Source organism: Semicossyphus pulcher, unplaced genomic scaffold (genome assembly GCF_022749685.1).
Source record: "Semicossyphus pulcher isolate SPU_LCO1_2020_fin unplaced genomic scaffold, fSemPul1.0.p SCAF_7, whole genome shotgun sequence".
In the NCBI taxonomy this organism is placed as follows: Eukaryota; Metazoa; Chordata; class Actinopteri; order Labriformes; family Labridae; genus Semicossyphus; species Semicossyphus pulcher.
This window is the reverse complement of record NW_027211748.1, coordinates 29,319,245-29,339,208: the sequence shown is the minus strand read 5'-3', so window position 1 is coordinate 29,339,208 and position 19,964 is coordinate 29,319,245. Positions and strand designations below refer to the sequence as shown.

The following is a 19,964-nucleotide window of genomic DNA, read 5'->3' as shown; positions in this document are numbered from 1 at the left end:
ATCGCGCCGGAACGGGGGCGGAGATTAGCGCATCGACACGGGTTTTCTGTTCCCATCAATGCCGATAATTACCCGGGTCTACTGCAGTCATTTGATCCGGGTCTGAATGCTGATTGTAACCTTTCCCATTAAGCAAAAAAGCCGGGCGTTAGTGGGTTTTTTGACCGGTGGGAAAAGGGTTTAAGAATGTTTCCTCTCCCTGATGGGCTTCATCGTGGATTCAATGTGCTTATAAAAGCTACAAGGCCCTCAGACGCCTGCTGAGACGATATAAGGTTCCTTATTGCACGCTTCAGAGGTCCACCATTCATCCATCTCCTGAAACAGACGTGCTTCTATTTTAAGATCTATCACTTTGAGAGAAATGCAGTAAATAGAATATTTATAGTATTATCATCAACTGACATTAAGACTCTTATATTAACAACTTGCGCGAGAGACGCCCTCTGCGACCTCGCCTTCTGTGAGGGAAATGGACCAGAAACCGGCCTGCCAGACACATTAATAAGCTTATTACTCATGCTATGCATAAAACAACGCAGTTTGAACAAACACAAATAAGTCACGTGGAAGAAATTATCAGGCGGGAAGGAAATTGTAGGTGGTGAAGTGTGAAGTGTAGGTAGCCGGATCTGTTTGACAAGTGAAGTGGTAAATGACCTTCACAGCAGGCGGCTGCAGGCTGAAGAGAGGAAGAGCTTTTATTGCAGATGTTTTGTGACAGTTGTGTTCCTGTGCACGTTTTTCATGCAAAACAAGATAAATAATTGTAAATGCATTTTGATTAGATTTAAAACTGTTGCAATCGTGAGAGCAGAACCTACTGACGCTTCCAGTTCTTGAAATGAGAGGCCAGCTACTCAAAGTAAAGACTTCCCAGTCGGATGAGGAATGTTCCCTCTTATATGATTCAAAGACAAATAAACCTCAAACTGGACAAAACTCAAAAAAGGTCGAAACAATGTCCTCGTCCTTGCAGGTTGTAACCTCCACACTCGGGGAAGAACGATGAGAGTAAAATCTCCTGCAGAGCTGAAAACCTTCCCATGTCTCCCTCCATTATTCAGGCTAAGGCCTATTTTCACTCTGCAGCGTGCTGCGGGGCTCGGCCCGTACAGGGACTGCAGCCTTGACACACAGTCAGGTGACGGCGCGGGGAAAGAACATATTCGTCCTTGCCGCTCGCTCGCTCGCTGTCGTTAAGCTCTGTGCATGTGAACGGAGAGTGAGCCGTCCCTCATTTCCTGTCAGCTCGTCATTGAACCCTCAAATTATGGCTCCATAGAATTGATGAGCTGTCACGCGCGACCCCGCGGAGCTGTCAGGGGGTTTGACACCCTGGAATGAGCAGGTCCAGGCAAAATGGCAAACGGCTTAATTTCTGAAGGGACTGCGACATTTTGACGGCTGAGGGGCAGCGCAGACGGATGCACTTCAGATAACGTATGCTGCCTCTGATGTGACGGAGGGAGAGAAAGTGAAGAGTTTCACTCTCAGTGCAAACATAAGATTTAAATCAGCCAAAGTTTGATTCAACTAATTCTATAAGTAAACACAAAACAATCAAATGTGCTTGATGTGAGTTGTTGAAGGGTTCTTGACGTGAGTGCCTTTAGAACAGACATTGAAATGTAAAAATGGAGGTTAATGAAAGTTGCTTTCTGTTTGTGCTGATGAAATACCATGTGGAGGCAAGTTACACATGCGCCGTGGCTTTGTGTATGAAAGAATCACAGTTCATTCAGACGAGTCGCGTTGTAATAGTCTGAAATGTTTCTTGCAGCAGCAGAACACAGCTTGTGTTTGTCTCGGCTCCGACCTCATCACTCCTCTCAGATTGATTTAACATGCAGAAATCTGAGGAGTGATGAGATGATATCTTAAACCTCCGAGCCGGAGCCTGCAGGTGGATGCTGGAGTGGTGGCGGGGCTGAAAGTATGAGCGCAGCACTGGTGCAGGGCAGCGGTGGCAACGACAGAGCAGAGGGAGAGAGCGGGACTCTGGCAGCTTCAACAGACCAACAAATTGGGAGGAAGTGTCTGTCAGGTGATTGTGGAGAATGATGCATGTCAAGTGTGAAATCAGTGCAGCTCACCTGAACTAGCTCGCAGGCGTCGCTCCATTTAGCCAAAGATATACCTTTAACTACGCGTTCATCGCTGCCCCGTGTTCCCTGAGTCTGTTGCGAGCGTCGGCTGTGCACGTCATCAAAAATGAACGCTACACGAACACAAGATGCAGTCTGCACATGAACAGTAGAGACAGAAAGTTCTGAAGACACACTGATAGACCTCAATGATCCACGTGTGTACGACGTGTCGCTGTCACTGCACAGAGACAAACATGCCTGTCAAACAGCTGCAGACAGATAAGTTCTGTGTCTGAAGTCGACGTGGAAATCTGCAAAACTAAATGGGAACAAGTCCGGGAGCGTTACGTCCGAGCACGGAGGAACATGTTGGAGAGACGGAGCGGGGACGGTGCAGACGGTGTGTTCTGTCCACCGAACACACAGAAGCTGTTTCTGCTGTGATCTCAGAGTGAACATCACAGTAACCTCCTCGAGTGTCTCCATGTCTGTTGTTTACATCCCACACAAACGGCCTGAGCTCTCTGGTGCGCCCTCTAGAGGTATCCTCCAGCAACACACGTAGTGCAGAGACAAGTATGTGAACAATTGCGTTCATGACGCAGCCGGTTGTGTACGCGAACGCAAAGTTGAAAAGCAAGTAAATCTCCGGCCTTAAAGAGCATGGAGGCTTATCTAACCTAAACAGCAACAAAACTGCGACTTGAGTGAGTCAGAGTGAGGTCAACATTTCAGGGTCAAACTCAGACAGTCCAGAAAAATGACGACAGACTGAGTTTCATGCTCGTTCTTCATCTTGTAGAAATAAATTAGATTTTAAATCCGTCCTGACTCATCCCTGCGCATCAACACCACACTGTATATTCATGTTTTTATGACCATTTAACAATTTGCTTAAAGCATACCAAAACCATATCTATAGATTCAGTAGACTGGAAAATCATTACACATGACTGAAACCCAGATTGTGTTGGAAAGCAAGTTAAAATGAAGGACTTGTTTGTAACATAACATTAAAGTTGTGCATCTATTTTCAGCAGTTTGGTTAACCCTGAAATAAACATCTTCATGTAAAAACTGCCTGGTCATTTTTGAAAGGTTAACATTTTTATGCAGATACAGCTCCGGAAAAAACAAGAGACATGGCAAACTTTTTATAGGTTTGTGTTTGAGTCAAATGAACTTTATTTTATTGTAAAACTTCCAAATCAAATCTTCTCATTGAGCTCTTTTATCTACAGAAAATGACGACTGCTTCATGTTCAAACAACAGAATAAAGTTTTAACTCAGGAAGAGTTCACAGATCAGTATCTGGTGGAATGACCTGGTTTTTAATTACAGCGTTCATGCATCTGTGCATGCTCTCCAGCAGTCTGTCACAGTGCTGCTGGGTGACGTTAGGCCGCTTTTGGGGCTCATTCACACCTAAAGTCTGTTACAAAATCACATTTTGCCTTGAGTCCGGATCCAGCTTTTACCAGCGGACCAAAGGTTTTGATGCGCGGGGAAACTGCTCTCTGATTGGTCAGAATTTCCACGTGGGAAAACTCCCTGAAGTAAACAAAGCGAGAGAGCACACTGATCGATCACACTCAACATGATCGTGGACTTTAATGTTTTGATGTTTGAGTTTTTTAGTTTTAACCGACATTGTTCCACAGATCGATCAGCTCCATCTCCTTTAGTTTCTCACTGAACACTTTGAACACCTCCGTGTTCTCGTGCGTTTCAACAAGCATTTGTGAAATTGTTTGTTCAGCTCATATTTCTATTTCCTCGTCGCTCCCCGTCGTCTGTCCTCTGCTCATCTTGCTGCACGTCTCTGCAAATGTCAGCACCCGTAAACTACAACGCACAGTTTAATGTTTGTTTCCTGTATTTGGTCCTACGTTAAGTCCGTTTACGTTCTCACCAGAATCAAACTGGACCGTGGTTCGTTTGGAAACAGACTGAGACTCGTCTTTTCTAGCGGTCCGGTCGTTTGGTCCGGATCCCGGCGTTCACACCACCTAAACGAACCGCACCGAGGGGACAAACGCTCCAGGGTTCGGTTCAATCGGACTTGACAAGGCTGGTGTGAACTCGCCCTTACACTCTATTTACAGATTCTAAATGTAGAATCTGTATGCAGGGATGTGGATTTCCAGGACGGCAAGTGTTCTGGTTTCTGTTTGTAGTACACCTGTAGTCAGAGTAATATTGACCAATCAGGTATCAGCAGGCTACAGCGTATGCAGGGGAAAGTCTGAGTAGAGAGCAAAAGCAGGCAGAACGTAATCCGCCACAAAGACATCCCGGCTCCCATCAGCGTCTTCTGACGGTGATTTATCTTCTTATTCATCTCTATAAACAGACAGCTGCATGCTAACAGCTAACAATCTGTTCTAGAGCTAAAATTCAACTTGAGATAAATTCCCTGACGCTGTGTCACGAAAGCCGTTCAGCGTTCAGATTTCCTGACTTCCTAGAATGCATCATAAATGATGGCTCCGCCTTCCGTTCAGCAAAAAGTCTTCTTTTCCTCTTGAGGACAGACCTGACACAGCTTCATGTTGTTCCTAATCTGCATCATGATGTTGTTATTTCATCAAACTGAAGAGCCGTTAATTAAAGTCGATCACAAGAAAATCTGTTTCTTTTCCTGTGAACAATGCAGCACGTGGAAAAGGAAGTCTTGATCGGACGTCGTTTATCCCTAACCGCCGGCTACACGCCCGGCAGGTTCACCGTTGTCCCCGCAGGCGATATCGTCGTTAGACTGTAGCTCTGAAAGATCATTCAGTTCAATAACATCTGTGCAATTACACCATAAAAATACACTTGGTTAAGTAAAAGATGGCTTAGACAACTCTAATATATTCTGTAAAAGATATATGTTCGACTGATGTCAATGAGAGAATGTTTTACTGTTTGACACACACATGAATGTTCGTTATTTGTCTTCATCAAACCGTGTTTGCTTGCTAATAAATTCCTCCCAGACAGAAGCTGAAGACGTGTTCAGTATGTTGTGAGCCTCTCTGACGCACAGCCTCATTTGTACGCTGCACCTCATCTTTCTGGAGCATCTTTCCTTCTGAAGCTCGCACTCCGGCTCTGTGGGATCTGCAGCTTTACAATTTAAATATTTTTGCACTATCAGTTATGCCGCCTTACTTATAAGGACAAATAAAGGGCATGCTGAATAACAGTCGGCTCTTGATAGCGTTCAGTGAGGTTCAGATTGGGGAAGGATTTCAGTAATTCTCCTTTCCTGGGAATCAGCAGAAAAGAAGCTACAGTAGAGACACGCAGACGAAAGGAGGGTAAAAATAGACTGAATAGCAATGAGGCAACTTTCCTCTAGCCTGGAGCCATCGTGAGTCAAAGTGGGGGTTGCTTCTCCTCATAAGGACCTCTCGCAGCTCCTCAAGGTTTAGAAGGGAATAATTTTACCAGATCTAATCCCAGTCCAGCGAGCTCTGACAGGCCTCGGCCCCGCTGCGCTCAGATAAGGGAAAGTGGGACAAGACACTCGCACACAGTGGGGGATGATGGAGCCACTACCACGAACAATTCCCTCAGCCACGCTCTGTCTACATTTTGGGTTTTTTATGGCACTGAATTAATCTGAATTAATCTGGTTTTAACCGGAGTCCCCCGGCAGGACAGTGAGGAGAGATCTGTGATTGTGGGGAGCGCTCCTCTTCTGATTCATTTGATGTTGTGATTACAATCGGAGGGCTGCTGGCCTCAGATTAGATTCATGATCAAGTTATGCTGGAGAGAAAATAATTAACATTAAAGTTTGTAAATTGGTGCTGTTACTCGGGGTGATTTACACAGAGGGCGACAGCAGAGTAAACCTTGAATTAAAGATGAGCAGCATTAACCTATAAATCAGAGTACGAGGCACACTGCCCTGAAAACAGCTGTCAAACGCTTCAACGTGAAGGGGATTTACAGGCGACTACACGCAAATTGTTTTACAACATGGTGCCGCCGGAGGTCTTCACGGGTCCACCGGAACCCAAGGACCCGGACAGGTTCGGGTCCACGTATTATGTGTCGGGACTCATTCTATAACCGCCGGTTCTGGGTCTGTTCAACATTATGTGTAATATCCGAGTGAATCCGGGAAAACCCAGTGTGCCTAACACTGTATGCCTCTGCCCAGTTCACTGTCAGACTGTTAGCATCATAAAGAGCTGTAAAGGTTATACTGCGTCTGTCAGTCCTGTTATCAGGCTGCAGAGTTACAGATTATGGGCCGTAAACGAGGCGAAGCAGAGACGATAGAGTCGACACATTCAGAGGTAGACGTACAGCAGGCTACATGCCGCCCTGACGACATAACACACATGTGGAACGAGTTGCTGAGGTGAAAAGTGATAAAGTGTTACTTTACTCAGAAGGTAACGTAATGAGTTACTTTTAAAGGCGCGTTACCCAACACTGTTTAGGTTCGGATACGTACGTTAGTAATGTGGATTAAGTTTTGTAACAAGATTAAGAATGTTACATACCTCAGGTTAAATAAATCAAGTCATTAAATCAAGGTTAAAAGTGCTTTGTTTGTTGGACCCATCCTTCCTCCCTGACCTCCCCCCGATGTGGACTTTAGTGCTCTTTACACTACGTCACCTGATGTGCATGCTTTTAAGATAGATCTGTTGTAGTGTGATGTTGTTGCGCTTTATTATGAACAGATAAACATTTAAAATGTGTATTTATTTTATTTATTTTTTATGGATTGAAGCACACACTTTTAATTTGCAGGTTGTGGGTTAGGAAGTCCTCGAGCATGTCGTCTTTGTTGGAGTTTTCTTGTCTACACCTGTTCAACATGACATAAGATGTCAGTCAAACTGCTTCATTTAGATGGAAGCTGTTTTATGTTTACTTTTAATAAAGCTACGCTAATGTGTCCCCCTGCTTCCAGTCTCCCTGCTAAGGCTAACATGTCCTGGATGTAAAGCACACAGAAGGGAGAGTGAAATCTACATTCTGATTTCAAAGACAGGAAGTGAGCCCAAAACGTGTCAGTATTTTCACAAGAAAAATTACGATTTCAAAATTAAAGAGACAACCTGAGCCAGTGTGTGTGTGTGAGAGAGGGAGAGAGGGGGAGAGAGGGAGGGAGGGAGAGAGGGAGAGAGGGGGAGAGAGCCGTGCGGGACAATGAGTCTGAAGATGAGTCATTTTACTGCTACACCAGCTGATGCCTGGTTGCTTGATGCAGTCAGTCCCGTTATAAAACAGCACATCCCAGACGCACGGTCAAACACAGCTTTACACTCTACCACTACTACTGTTAGTATATTATCAGGTATCTTTAATAGTGTTGAATTAAAGTAAGTACAACAAAGGAATGTGCTGTTTTGGGTATGCTGACATGACGAGAATAGTGTTCTTTAAAAACCCTGCTTTATAACAAACTGTAATCAAAGTGTTTCTTTAAAATTAAATGAAGCTTTTAGTTGCCTAATTGTTGCTTTAATCATGATTTTAATAAATATTATCTGACCATAGGCTGCAGATAAGAAGTGGACACAGCCTCGAGGTCTAAGACTGAAGCCAATAAGGAAGTGCTTTAAACCTGCCTTCTTTCCTATGGCCAGCAGGGGGCGACTCCACTGCTTGAAGTATAGATTGTATAGAAGTGTATGGGTACATGACCCTTCTCCTCACTTGATTTATACTTCAGGAAACACAGTCTTCTTCTACTCAGCATTGAGTGTAAAGTAGACACTAAACCACGGTGTCTTTGGGGCGTGGCGACCTCTGATCGACAATTACAGCGACCTGAAAAGCTTCTTATTTGGCCTATGGATAACACCCTGAGGAGTTTACTGTTGTATTAGCATTCCAATTAATATCTCTGTCAATCACATGCACCTTGCTAACCTTGCTAGCGCTAGCTGATATCATAATGTTGCTAATTTTCCAGCTCCGAGTCCACAAACCGCTGGGTGACGTTCACTGTGTCTTTGTCCACTTCTTAAAGAAGAATCAACATTGAATCTGTAGAAGCAAATGTCCCGTTTCTCTTTCTTGTATAGAATCTGATGCCTACATTACCCACAATGCAACTCCACCACAGGCAATTTGAACGGATATGGTTAGTTTAACCATACAGGTCAAAGGCCTTATCAAGAGGATAATGTCCTTAAGCTGTGGTTGTTAATCTTATAAACGTAAAGAATCTGACAAATATTGATCATTTTACAGCTTCCTGATTGATCACAGATGAAGAGGCGATGGATACTGACAATCCGGCAGGACGATGGGCCATACTTTAAGGTAAAACAATGACAACACTTTGTGGGGCTGCAGCCTTCGGAGGGCGTACTTGAAGGCCGTTTGCGTCACAGCAGTGTGTTTAAGGCTGTCCCAATTTGAAGGCTCCTTCAGATGCAGCCGTCGAATGCGTCTTCCTTTTCCTGGGCCATGAAGGATCTATCGGGCGCATCCTTCACGGCAGGATACGAAGATGGCGGACTCTTACCCAGCCGAGGAATACACTTTAAAATGTAATGATTTTGGTTTCAACTTAATCGAATAGCTAGCGTTAAAAAAACCCCGAAAGGGGCCTTGGAACAAATTATCTGTATTCTAACTTACATTGCCATTCCACAGTAAAACACGCTAAGAAAAAACAGCTGAAAGTATATGTTACCTAGGAATTTTTGAATGCTAATGTGAGCTGTAGTCTGATGATAGCTAACAGGTTCTCAATATGTTGTTTTACTGTGAAAAATGGCTCCATGTCCTTCACGGTTTTCACCATGAAGTGCATTTGCGACCATCTGGAAGCAGTGAAATTATAATATTCATCAGGTTTCCTTTTTTCTCATACAACCTGCAACCTGTGAAGCAACTTTATGACCACATTTTCTCATTACCCTGAGTGTGACAACAGGAAAGTGGCTGCTGTGTGCATGCGGTCAGTTTGATGTCTTACTGAATCATCTCGGGGTGGAGTTTGAGCTTTGTCTTGAAAGAAGAGAGGGTTCTGTTTTGTCAAACTGTTGCGACATAATCTTTTAATTTGAAACATAAAATATCCTCATGGATCTGAGGGGCAACCAGGACCTAACACGGGATGTGTATGCTTCAGTGACGTGCTTTTTGATCATCAGTGAGCTCTGGTTTCACTGACTTGAATTAAGCAAGGTCAGGAAAAGAGGTGAGGTGAAAATTGAGCGGAAAGAGGGGAAACATTTTAGGTTGGAAGGAGGGAGGTGGAGAAAGAAACAGAGAGTGGAAGGAGCTGAAGGGTACAAATTGAGGATAAAGGAGAAGAAGAGTGTGGGTTGAGAAGACGGTTAAGACGAGGAAGGGGGGAGCTTACTAACACACACACACACACACACACACACACACATACAGAGGTGACTGTGACGTCAAACCGGAGCCCAGCTGACTCGCTCGCTCCGCCGTGCGTCTCACTGACCAGCCTCGCGCTCCCTTCACATCTACTCCACGCGGCTGCTGCACGCCCTTTAAACACTGAGGAGGAGGAGAAGGAGACGAAGAAGGGGGAAAACAGGGAGGTCTCACTCGGTGAGACGGCTCACCGGAGGAGGAGGAAGGAGGCTACGCTGTCATCCTCGCGCGCAGCACGAGGACAAATAGGACATCATTTTTGGACACGTTCCATTGAGACGAGCCGCTTTTCCTCGCGAGCTCTCCTCAGAGAGAAGTAGGATTGTGACGGAGGATTGTGTGTCTTGGCACTGCTCCCGCCCCCCCCCCCTCCTCTCCTCAGTCAGCCAGGTGTTGCATTCAAGCGCGAGCCCCTCGTGTCGATGGAGAGGCTCGAGAAGGAGGGCTGATCCGCGTTGCGGAGCTCGCACACTCGACACAGATCCTGTCTGCGGAGCCTCCTGAGCAACAACAAGTTGATGAATGTGAATTCTCTGCTGGATCCGGACCGCTGCGGGTTTATCAAACGGATTCTACTTACGGATTTTAGTTTGTTCTTCTCTGACCTCACGGGATTTGTCTTACTGTGGCATCTTTTATGGACGTTACAGAGATCTGGAATTAATGTCTACATTTGTGCTTTCCTTTGATTCTACGGCGGCACGCGCAAATAGGAAAAAGATGGCAAGGTAAACGGAACCAGGTGTGCCGGCGACGCACGAGCCAATTTTGAGGGTGAAATTTGAACATCCAGTTTTCTGCCGTCTTCTCTCTGACACTCACAACGTCTTGTTTTTCACGGACACCTGCTCTCCGTGACGCCGCGGCACCCTCATGGTGCGGACGGTCGGCGCACGGTGGCTCGAGCTGCTGCTTGGACTCGCCGCCCGGTGATTTTTAGCCTCCAGCACGGAGACACGGTGCACGATGATGGTGGTGGTGATGGTACGCGGGTAATCTGGGACATGCTTTTCCCCTCGAGTCGGATTTATGTGCTGTTTCTTCAGTGGAATAACGATGACCTCCAACCGCGCTTTACCCCGTGCCGTGCTTGCCGCAGCCCGAGAGAGAAGCACGCGCCCCCGGTTCGATGCGCAAGACTGGACGTCGTCTCCCCAAAATCGCTGAGCTAACTCACTACCGGGAAGGGAAGGAGAACATTAACCGACACAACCGATAGACAATAACAACAAGAGCAACACGCGGCAGCAGTGATGGAGCTGTCCGAGGTCCGCTGCTCCAGCGCGAGCGAGGAGCTGTACACCATCAACAAGACCCCGAGCAGCAGCAACAACAGCAACAGCAGCGGCAGCGGCGGCAGCGCGCGACCTAAACGGCTGCTGTGGCAGAACGCGGTGCGGCACATCACCGAGCAGCGGTTCATCCACGAGCAGGGCGGGGGAGGCGGAGAAGGAGTGAAGGGCATCGGGCCGGACGAGCCCTACGACCCGAGTCAGGGCGCGCGGAAGCACTCAGCGGGGCGGACTTCGGTGGGAGACCGGCACAACAACGGCGGGACCAAGGTGTTCCCGGAGCGCGCGAGCAGCGACCTGGGCTTTCTGCAGATCGACTGTGCGCCGAGCAACTCCGACTTCTTCCTGAACTGGGGCTACACGTACCGGGGCGTCATCTTCCCCACGCTGCGCAACGCCTTCAAGTCTCGCGACCTGGAGCGGCTGTACCAGCGCTACTTTCTGGGCCAGAGGCGCAAGTCGGTGGTGGTGATGAACATCCTGGACGTGGTGACCAAACTCACCCTGCTGGTGCTGCACCTCACCCTGGCCTCCTCCCCCATGGACCCCATCAAAGGGACGCTCCTGGGATTCTTCACGGGCATCGAAGTCGTCATTTGTGCCTTAGTGGTGGTGCGGAAGGACACCACGTCGCACAGCTACCTGCAGTACAGCGGCGTGGTCACCTGGGTGGCTATGGCCACGCAGATCCTGGCGGCCGGGCTGGGCTACGGGCTGCTTGGTGACGGGGTGGGATACGTGCTCTTCACCCTGTTCGCCACCTACAGCATGCTGCCGCTGCCCCTCACCTGGGCCATCCTGGCCGGCCTGTTCACCTCCGGGCTACACATCCTGGTCCAGATGCTCATCTCCCAGAATGCACAGCTCTCCACCAACCAGGTAAGATCTCACCTGTCCACCTCTAATCCATGCTTCCTTGCCCCTTTCTGAATCTTTCATCCCTCTCTTCCCTTCCTCTCCTCCTTTTCCCCTGCTCTCCATTTTCCCCCACCTTCCCCTTATCCTCCTCTTTTTCTCCGGTTCTCATGCATCCGTTCTTTTCCTGATCTTTCTTCCTCTTCCCTCTTCCTCTCCTCCAACCACCCACCCACCTCCACTTCTCCTTTGACCTCCATTCACTTTTGTTCCTCCATCCATCCTTGCCTCTTCCCCTCGTTCTAATCCGTCTCCTTTTCTCATTCAACATATTCCTTTGCTCCCCCCTCTCCTCCTCCTCTTCTTCTCTATTTAACCCCTCTTCTTCCTCGTTTGTCTTCCACCACCTTCCGTTAATCCTCCTTTACTCCCCTCCTCCTTGTTCTCCAGTTTGGTGCTCCTTTACACCCTCACCCTGCCTCCTCTTTGTCTCTACCTCATTCTCTCTATCATCATCATCCTCGTCTTTCTCGTGTTATCCTTTCTTGACCTCGTCTTCCTCTAGCTCCTTCTAATCCTCCTCCTCCTAAACCTCCCCTCTGCTGCTCCTTTACACCCTCTTCTTGCTTGTCTCCTATTCCTCCTCTCATCGTAATCTTCCTCTTGCTCTCCTTTATTGACCTCCTCTCTTTCCTTCTTCATTCTATACCGTCTAGTCCTCGTTTTACTCTTCACCTCTCTTACTTCCTCCTATTTCTTCTCCCTCCCCCATCTCTTATCGTCTCCCCCTAATCCTTCTCTATCCTCCTTTTCTCCTCAGTCCCCCAAATTGCTGCTGCTTTAACCTCCTCTGCTTTGCTTTGCTTTTTCTCTCCTACTTCCTCTTCTCATCCTGTCCTCTATCCATCCTTATCTTCTCATATTTGATGTCCTCTTCTTTCTCCACCTCGCCCCCTTTAGTTATTTTACACCTTCCTTTACTCGCCCCTCTCCTCCTCTTGCCAGCTTTCTCCATCTTCGTCCCATTTCCTTCCATCTCCTTTATTCCCCATCTCTTTTTGATCCCCCCTTTTCTCCATATTCCCTCTCCTCGTCTTGTTTTTCCCACATTCCTTCACACTCCTTCCTTCTTGCACTTCTGTCTTCCATCCTTCCCCTCTTCATCTCCTTTTATCCCCTCCTCGCCTCTCACCACCCTTTCTTCTTCCTCTAAATTTTCCCTAACTCTTCTCTTTCATCCTGTGCCTCCACCACTTTCTCCTCTGTCTTCCTCCCTCCTTACCCTCCGCCTGTTTCTGTTGATCCTCTTCCGGAAACTTCCAGACTTGTTGATAGTCCGCAGAGTGCTGGCTGGTGCCTGCTGTGTCGTTGCTTTTCATTCATGTTTTGTTGCAGAGCCTTCGTCGTTGACTCGGCCCATGTGATTGTGTGCACACAGGTGCTAACTTGTGCTTCACCTGTGCTGCCTGCCTGTTGCTCTGTGTCTCTCATTTCCTGTTTGTCAGGAGGTGACTTTTATTTTGTGAACAGTTTCAAGTTTGAAAAATGAAAAAAGGAAGTTTCTGTGACAACAGGTCGGGTCTGACTGCAGAGGTTTCAGCACCGGGAGCTGTCCAACACACACACACACAAACACACACACACACACTGACACACGAGAGGTTCTAAAATGCAGCACAGCTCCAAACAGGTTCAGCACCCCCTACTGGTGAATATCAGGACCAACTCAGCAGCAGTTCTCCTCCGGTCTCTCTCTCTCTCTTTGTGGCTTCTTTTTACACTATTTTCAGATAAAGCCGTCAACACAAACCTGCAACCATCCCCCGCCTCTCTTATGTTCAAGTCAATCTAAAGTTAGTGTGAAATGCAGTATAATCATAATATATGTGTATATATGTCATACAGGGGGAGTAGCTCAAAGTGCTTTACGTTGAAGTGAAGAAACAGGAGAATAAATAAAAACAAATATTGATCGATTAAAACAAGAGAATATGAAGATGGATAAGAACAATAACAAAGCAGGACTGACAGCGAGTCAAAGGCGCTGTTGGATCCAGCACTTACCTCAAAGGCAGTGGAACCGGAGCTCATCAGCTCACTGTGCATTTGTTCCAGAGGCTATGAAATGCTAATGAAATGCTCTTCTTTACATCATGCATATTCAGAGACGATTGCAGATGCAAACATTATATCATTGCAAACAAACAAACCTCATGTCTCTTTGTGTCTTCGTACACAAACGAAGCACGCAGGGCTGTGCACAAAGAATGTTTGACTCATGACTTATTCTCACGAGCCCGTTGATGCAACTCTGAGTCACCGATGTTCAGACATGCAGGAGTCTCCAAAAATACTCAGGAGACAGCCTAAAAACACACTGAGCGTGCTCAGTGCGACTCACGCCGCCTTTTCTGAGGGCAGGATGAACAGAGCCTTGTCCCTCTACCAGTCTCACGCTGATTCCCATCATGCTTCACTTCTCAGTCTCAGCTGACGCGTGGCCGCGGAGCTGACTGTCGATGTGCTGCAGCTGACTGTACGCTGCACCGTGTGGCTCTTGTTGTGTGGCTGAGGGGGGATTTCCCAGCTTCCCTCTCTGTGGTTCAGCTGTGTCAATCTGCTGGCAGTGAGCCTCTCAGAGGAAAGGTCAGAGGTCGCGGCTGCTGCCGGCTGGACTCTGCAGTCTGGAACTATCAAGTCACTGTCTGACAGTGGATGTTTGTAGTGTTTTTATGCAGATCAATAAAAGCTGTGATATCTGATAGATTTAACACGACGGTCAATAAGCCTGTAAAAGCTTTTCCACCGGCTGATCCACTCGCTCTCCGCCTGACGCCTCTCCGCTGTGTCTGACAGAAACAGTGTGCAGTGGTAGTGATTGAAAATGTTTGTCTATATCTACAATTATAATATCATCTCGTGTCACAGGGCGGGCTTGCATAATGTTGCCCTGAGTTGCCCTTTGGGGTAAATAAAGTTGTCTGAGTCTGAATCGTTGTATGAGGACGCCGTGTCCTCACATTCTCCGGATGTCCTGACGCTCCAATCTGCATCATGATGCACATATTTCTGCATCTATTATAGAAATTAAATAGCAGCAAAATCTGTTTGTTTGGGTTCATAGCGCTGATTTCAGCCGACGTGTGACTTGCTAGAGAAACTCCCTGGAGACAGATGGGGGGGCGGTAGCAGGTACTATGCCCTTCCATAGCTCATAACGTGCCCTCAAACCGATAACCCATCACCCATAACACAATATAACAAAACACTAGCTGCTTTCACACACAAACTGCTGATAGTCTGCAGACATTCAGTCTACACATTGCCTGGAGTCGTCCTCTAACACATGCAGCACAGCTGAGAGAAAGCATGTGAGAGGAGGAGGACTCTTATACTCCGACCGAGGCAAACAGAAAAGAGTATAAAGCAGAGAAAAAGATTTTTGCAGACGATGCCGGTCTTTATGTTTATAATTAAAGTCCGATTCTCCATGAGTCACTGAGTTATTGAGTGTTTTTTAAGGTCACTCATGAGCCCATTAATTAGCTTTCCCTCGTACTGTGATGAGTCCTAGCTTGTGTCATTAATAGAAGTATTAACTAGTAGGAATCTCTGTAGGCGGGGGGGATTATTTTAGCATGGCGTGTTGAGTTGAGTCGACCTGAGAGCGCTCGGAGTTCAGCGCCTTACATGTTTTTTCTTCATTCGGCGATGACACACATGGTGCGATGTGTTCGGGTGCATGCAGCCGGACGGACGCAGCGGCGGAGGGAGGATTAGGACGGCTCATACCGCACTCCTGGGGTTTGGAAGACCGGGGACGCTGTGAAATTAAACATCCTCGACTCGAGCGGGGCTAATCTGCTCTTATTAATTGTGTTAGCTTAAGGATGAGGAGAACATATAATGTACATACTAAGTAAAGAGGAGAGAGTCGAGCAGGGGGACTTTCATTGTCAGCTTAATTAGAAAAGGAAACTCAGGATTACACATCAAGGAAACGTTTGAACTTAAAGCCCCCCTCCAGGTAAAATCAGGTGTTTAACCTTGTAAACATCTCCATGTGGTGTTCTTCGTGTGCTACAAGACATATCAGGGACAACATGAGCAGTCACCTCCACGGCTGGGCCTGTCTGCTTTTAAACTGCAGCGTACCAAGGACAGGCTGAACAACACGTATTCATTACGTGTAAACTATGGCAACCACTTCGACGATGCGCGAGCCAGCTGTAACCACCATCGTAATTTTTGCAACTCACTACTGACGACTAAAGTTAACGTTACTGCTAATGGCTACATTTCAAGCTAGCTTCAAGTTTCCACAAGTTGTCACTAAGCGATGGCAGAGACGTGTTTTGTTTGGCGGTTGTAAATCTGCTTAGTGGGCGGGGCCTATGCAGATTAGGGAATATTTAATGAGAGAGACGGAGGAGATGCCTTGGAGAAGTTTTACAAGGTACTTAAACATATTTTGCTGAAAAAAACAGCAAAATGAAAAACAAATATCAGACACAATTTCTTGTTTCAAGCAGAGCATTTTATATTTCTTAAAACATGACTGGAGCTGCTCTCTGAGAAGGAATAATGTCACCAAGTGAGGAGAGACACAAAAAGAAACATAAAAACACAAAAAGTCTTGGCTGTTTTTAGCTCAGAGCGGAGCCGTTAGTTTATGTTCTTTTTTCTTTTCATCAATTAGTTACAGATGTTTTTTGCAGCTCTGTTTTTTGGGGCCTTTTTCAGAGAGAGAGGACAGTGGAAAGTGTCGGAAAAGGGGGGAGGGAACGTGGATGACGGGCGGCAAAGGGCCGAGGGTGGGAGTCAAACCTGGGGCTGCTGCATCGCGGGCTGTAGCCTCTGTATATGGGACGCATGATTTACCTGCGGGGCTAAACCTGCAGCCCTGCAGCTCCGTTCTGAGCAGAGCTGCAACAAAACGTTTCACATGAAAATATTTTTGTACCACATAAATGCTTTTTTCAGTCCTGCTGTTCCTCTGTTTTATATTCTTTAGAACTGGTTATCTTCTGGTTTTACTGGCACATAACGTAACATCTAAAGACATCACATTGTCACATTGTCTTTAAGAACCATTGGTGGACATTTTCACAGTTTTCTGACCTTTGAAAGATGAAATTATTCATCGATTAACGTAGAGGATGATCAGCAGATTAACTGAAGTTGCAGCTTTTGTTTTGAGGTGTCACAGCTACACAGGCCGTGTTCATCGTCTGCCAGCTGTGATTAACCCACACATCTCTGCTTTCATACTTTATGGTTCAGTTCAACACATGAATCAGCTGCTGGGTGTGTCTGTAAGTAGATCTACTACAGTGGAAAAGAGAAGGCAGTTTGGTTTAAACGTACTCTCCCAACACGTGGATATTTTCTCAGCTCGCTCTCAGAGCAGACCTGCTCCTCCGTCCGTCTCTGAGTGTGATTCTTTGTGTCAGACTCAGAATAACCTCCATCGATCCGGCTCCGTCTCTTTAGAGCCGCCCTGCTGGCCCCACATCCTTTGTCCCCGGCTCATCCAGCGCTCCGGTATCGGCCGCTGCATTTCCTTCCCCGCAGATACGGTCACGTCCCATCTTCTCGCTCTCTAAACAACAAGCTCATATTGACCCGTTTTTTTCCCCCTCCTCCTGAAAGACTCCAAATAGACGTGATTGTGGTGCTTTGCTCGCTGCTGTATTGATGGGCGCCTTTGTGCAGAAGTCATTAGGCCTTTTTATTTGCTGTTAAATGAACAGAGGGGTCAGTAAATAACAGGCTGGGCTGTGGGGGAGTGTGTGTTTTGGTGTGTTCTGCTGTAGCTAAGAGCATTATAAAGCTGTCAATAGCGCTGTATCTTCAGCATCCCGTTCACACACACACGCTGCAGGAGCCTCACACCCGCAGATTAGCTGCTCTTCAAGCTCGCCGCTGTTTCCTCTTTCAAGGTCAAACTCCGCTCACCTGAAGTGCCGGCTGCAGCGAGGAGATAGAGAAGGAAGGATTTCATGAACATTCATGCTTTTTCGTTCTCTGTCCTTCAGCGTGCTCACAACATATGTTTTTTATTTTAACATTAAAGGCTTTGTTTTCCTCAAACCCATATTTTATTTCTTTTCAAAGACGCCTGCTGCATGTGTGCGCTTTGATTTCTAAATCCAGGCGTTAATGTAAGAAAGAACTGATCCGATTTCCTGTGACCGCTTCTTAAAGCTTTTTTTAACCCTATAAAAACAGCAGGCAGCAGGACATTGTTTTTACATGATCAGGTTTGAATGGATCTGAAACGGAACGTGCACGACATCACGACAACGTTCTGCAATATTTATGGAGATTTTAAAAAATACAGGAAATTACAGCAGATCAACCAGAACCTCCTCCTCCTTTGACCTCACTTGGTTCAGACCTGCATGAAAAGCAGAGTTCAGGTGGAGCGACATGTTTCTTTGTTGAATGAATACAAACAGACTAGGGGCTGCGGTTGTTACTATACGGTGTGTCATCTACCATTTCTAACACTATTTAAATGTATGTTAAATCATCGTGATCAGCTCTGTGACGGTAAGCTCACCGCCTCCTACTTCCTGTCTGCACACATCCTCATGTCGTGTGTGAGCTGCAGGTAGAACGCTCTGCGGCACGCCTGCTCCGTGAACGGTCCGTTTACGTACCCACAGCGTAAACGGGAATGCTCTCAGTTGTAAGCCACCTCGCGTAACGGATCGGCTGCCTCGATCATCCCACCGACGTGACCTGTGACAGCAGCAGCGTCGCGTGCATGTTCACTGCAGCTCAGCAGTCAGTTCACTGATGAAGAGCTGCACTAATGTGATATCAGATATCGCCAAGATAGATTTACACGTTAAAAAAAACATTACAAAATCAGAAGTCTGTTCAGCTATTTAAAACATATATTCCTCCATACAAACACACACGTACGCACACCGATTTTTTGACATACATGCTGGTGTTTTGGTGTACGTGTGTGTGGGCTCAGCCTTTCTCAGATACAGGGGGGGCTCCAAGGTAAAAAGGGAACCACTGCACCAAGCAACTATAAAGCAGCAGCTTGTCGCACGTCCTGCGATGTGACTATTGCACATGTGCACATCGCAGCTAGAGCGTTCATCAAAAAGCTACGCATTCCTTCTCCCTCGTCTCATCACGCTGTCCGTTCATAGATGAGGTCATCGCGTTGAATGAAGTTTATAGCGGCAGGGGGCGTCCGATATCTGGCTGCAGGTAAAATAAAAACCTTCACAGCTAGAGCATTATTTATTAAAGTCAGACTTCTGAGAAAAAAAGTCAGAATTCTGGCTTTATTTGCAGAATAAAATAAAACAAATTTTTTATTGGACCTTAATTTTTTTTTTTTTCTCAGTGGTCCAAATCCTCTTCCGTAGAAAGCAAATAGACCAGTGTCGACACTTTAATTACATGGCAGAAGAAACCCGGAAACGCCTTCAGTACATATCATGAAGTAAAACAAAACTTCCGTCGTCTTCAGAAATGTTTTGTTCATGTTACGTTCACAATCGTTCTGATCCGTTTGTTTTGCATGTTTTTGGCCTAAATTTGTTTTAATAAAAAAAACAAGCTTTGTATTTATGTAGTTTATGACACAACTGCGAACTTCTATCAATAATTGTGGTTTATTCTCACATAATCTTTTAGTTTAGTTTGTACAGATTTTACGGATGTGAAACATTTAATACGTGAGCAAAAACACCAGCAAACATCTCGTGCAGCGTTCAGAGGGTTGACCGAGTGCTGATCACGTCCTCATTATCTGATTAAAAGCAGTTTAAAACACTGCACATTCTCGCACAGTAAAATGTTTCTGTGATTATCTGCACACGTAGCTGCGTCTGAGCGTGTGCATGACTCCCAGGTTTCCTCCACACACGCTAATTACATGTTACTGTTTGTTTGCTTGATGATTGATGTGCTCGCTAATCAGGCTCCAGTGGTGGCTCATGGGAAGGTTTCCTGTGCCCTCTGTGCAGATCATGTGATCGATTGAGACCGTCCACATCAGAAAAATGTCATGACGAATCATTTGGTCAAAATTAGCCTGCTTCATCTTCTGGTGCAAAAACGTGTGTGACCTTAGCATTTCTCAGGACTTGTGTCCTGCACCCGTCGAGCACAATTTGCATAAAAACGTGAGATTCTTCCCCTGATTTGTTCATAAAACTCCTTTAAATGTTATAAACTGGCTTCAGCAGTACGGGTAGCTGCATTGTCTGAATTGCTAGCAGCATTAGCCGTGCCCGATGCATGCTGGGTGCCGTAAAGATGTCAGCTGCTATCAAACACAGTGCTGGACAGCTCTCTGTACCTCTCGGAACGTGAGCGGCCGTT

At 46.4% G+C, this 19,964-nt stretch overlaps 1 protein-coding gene across 2 annotated transcripts in view; it reads left to right on the top strand.

Annotated features, from left to right (window-relative positions):
- The first annotated feature begins 10,712 nt into the window (after positions 1 to 10,712).
- Positions 10,713 to 19,964, top strand: part of adcy8 (adenylate cyclase 8 (brain)) — a 94,916-nt gene continuing 85,664 nt past the window's right edge. For both annotated transcript variants that reach the window (XM_069684523.1, XM_069684522.1), the window contains exon 1: positions 10,713 to 11,630. In XM_069684523.1, the coding sequence (XP_069540624.1) occupies positions 10,713 to 11,630 (918 nt within the window). The remainder of the gene's footprint in view (positions 11,631 to 19,964) is intronic.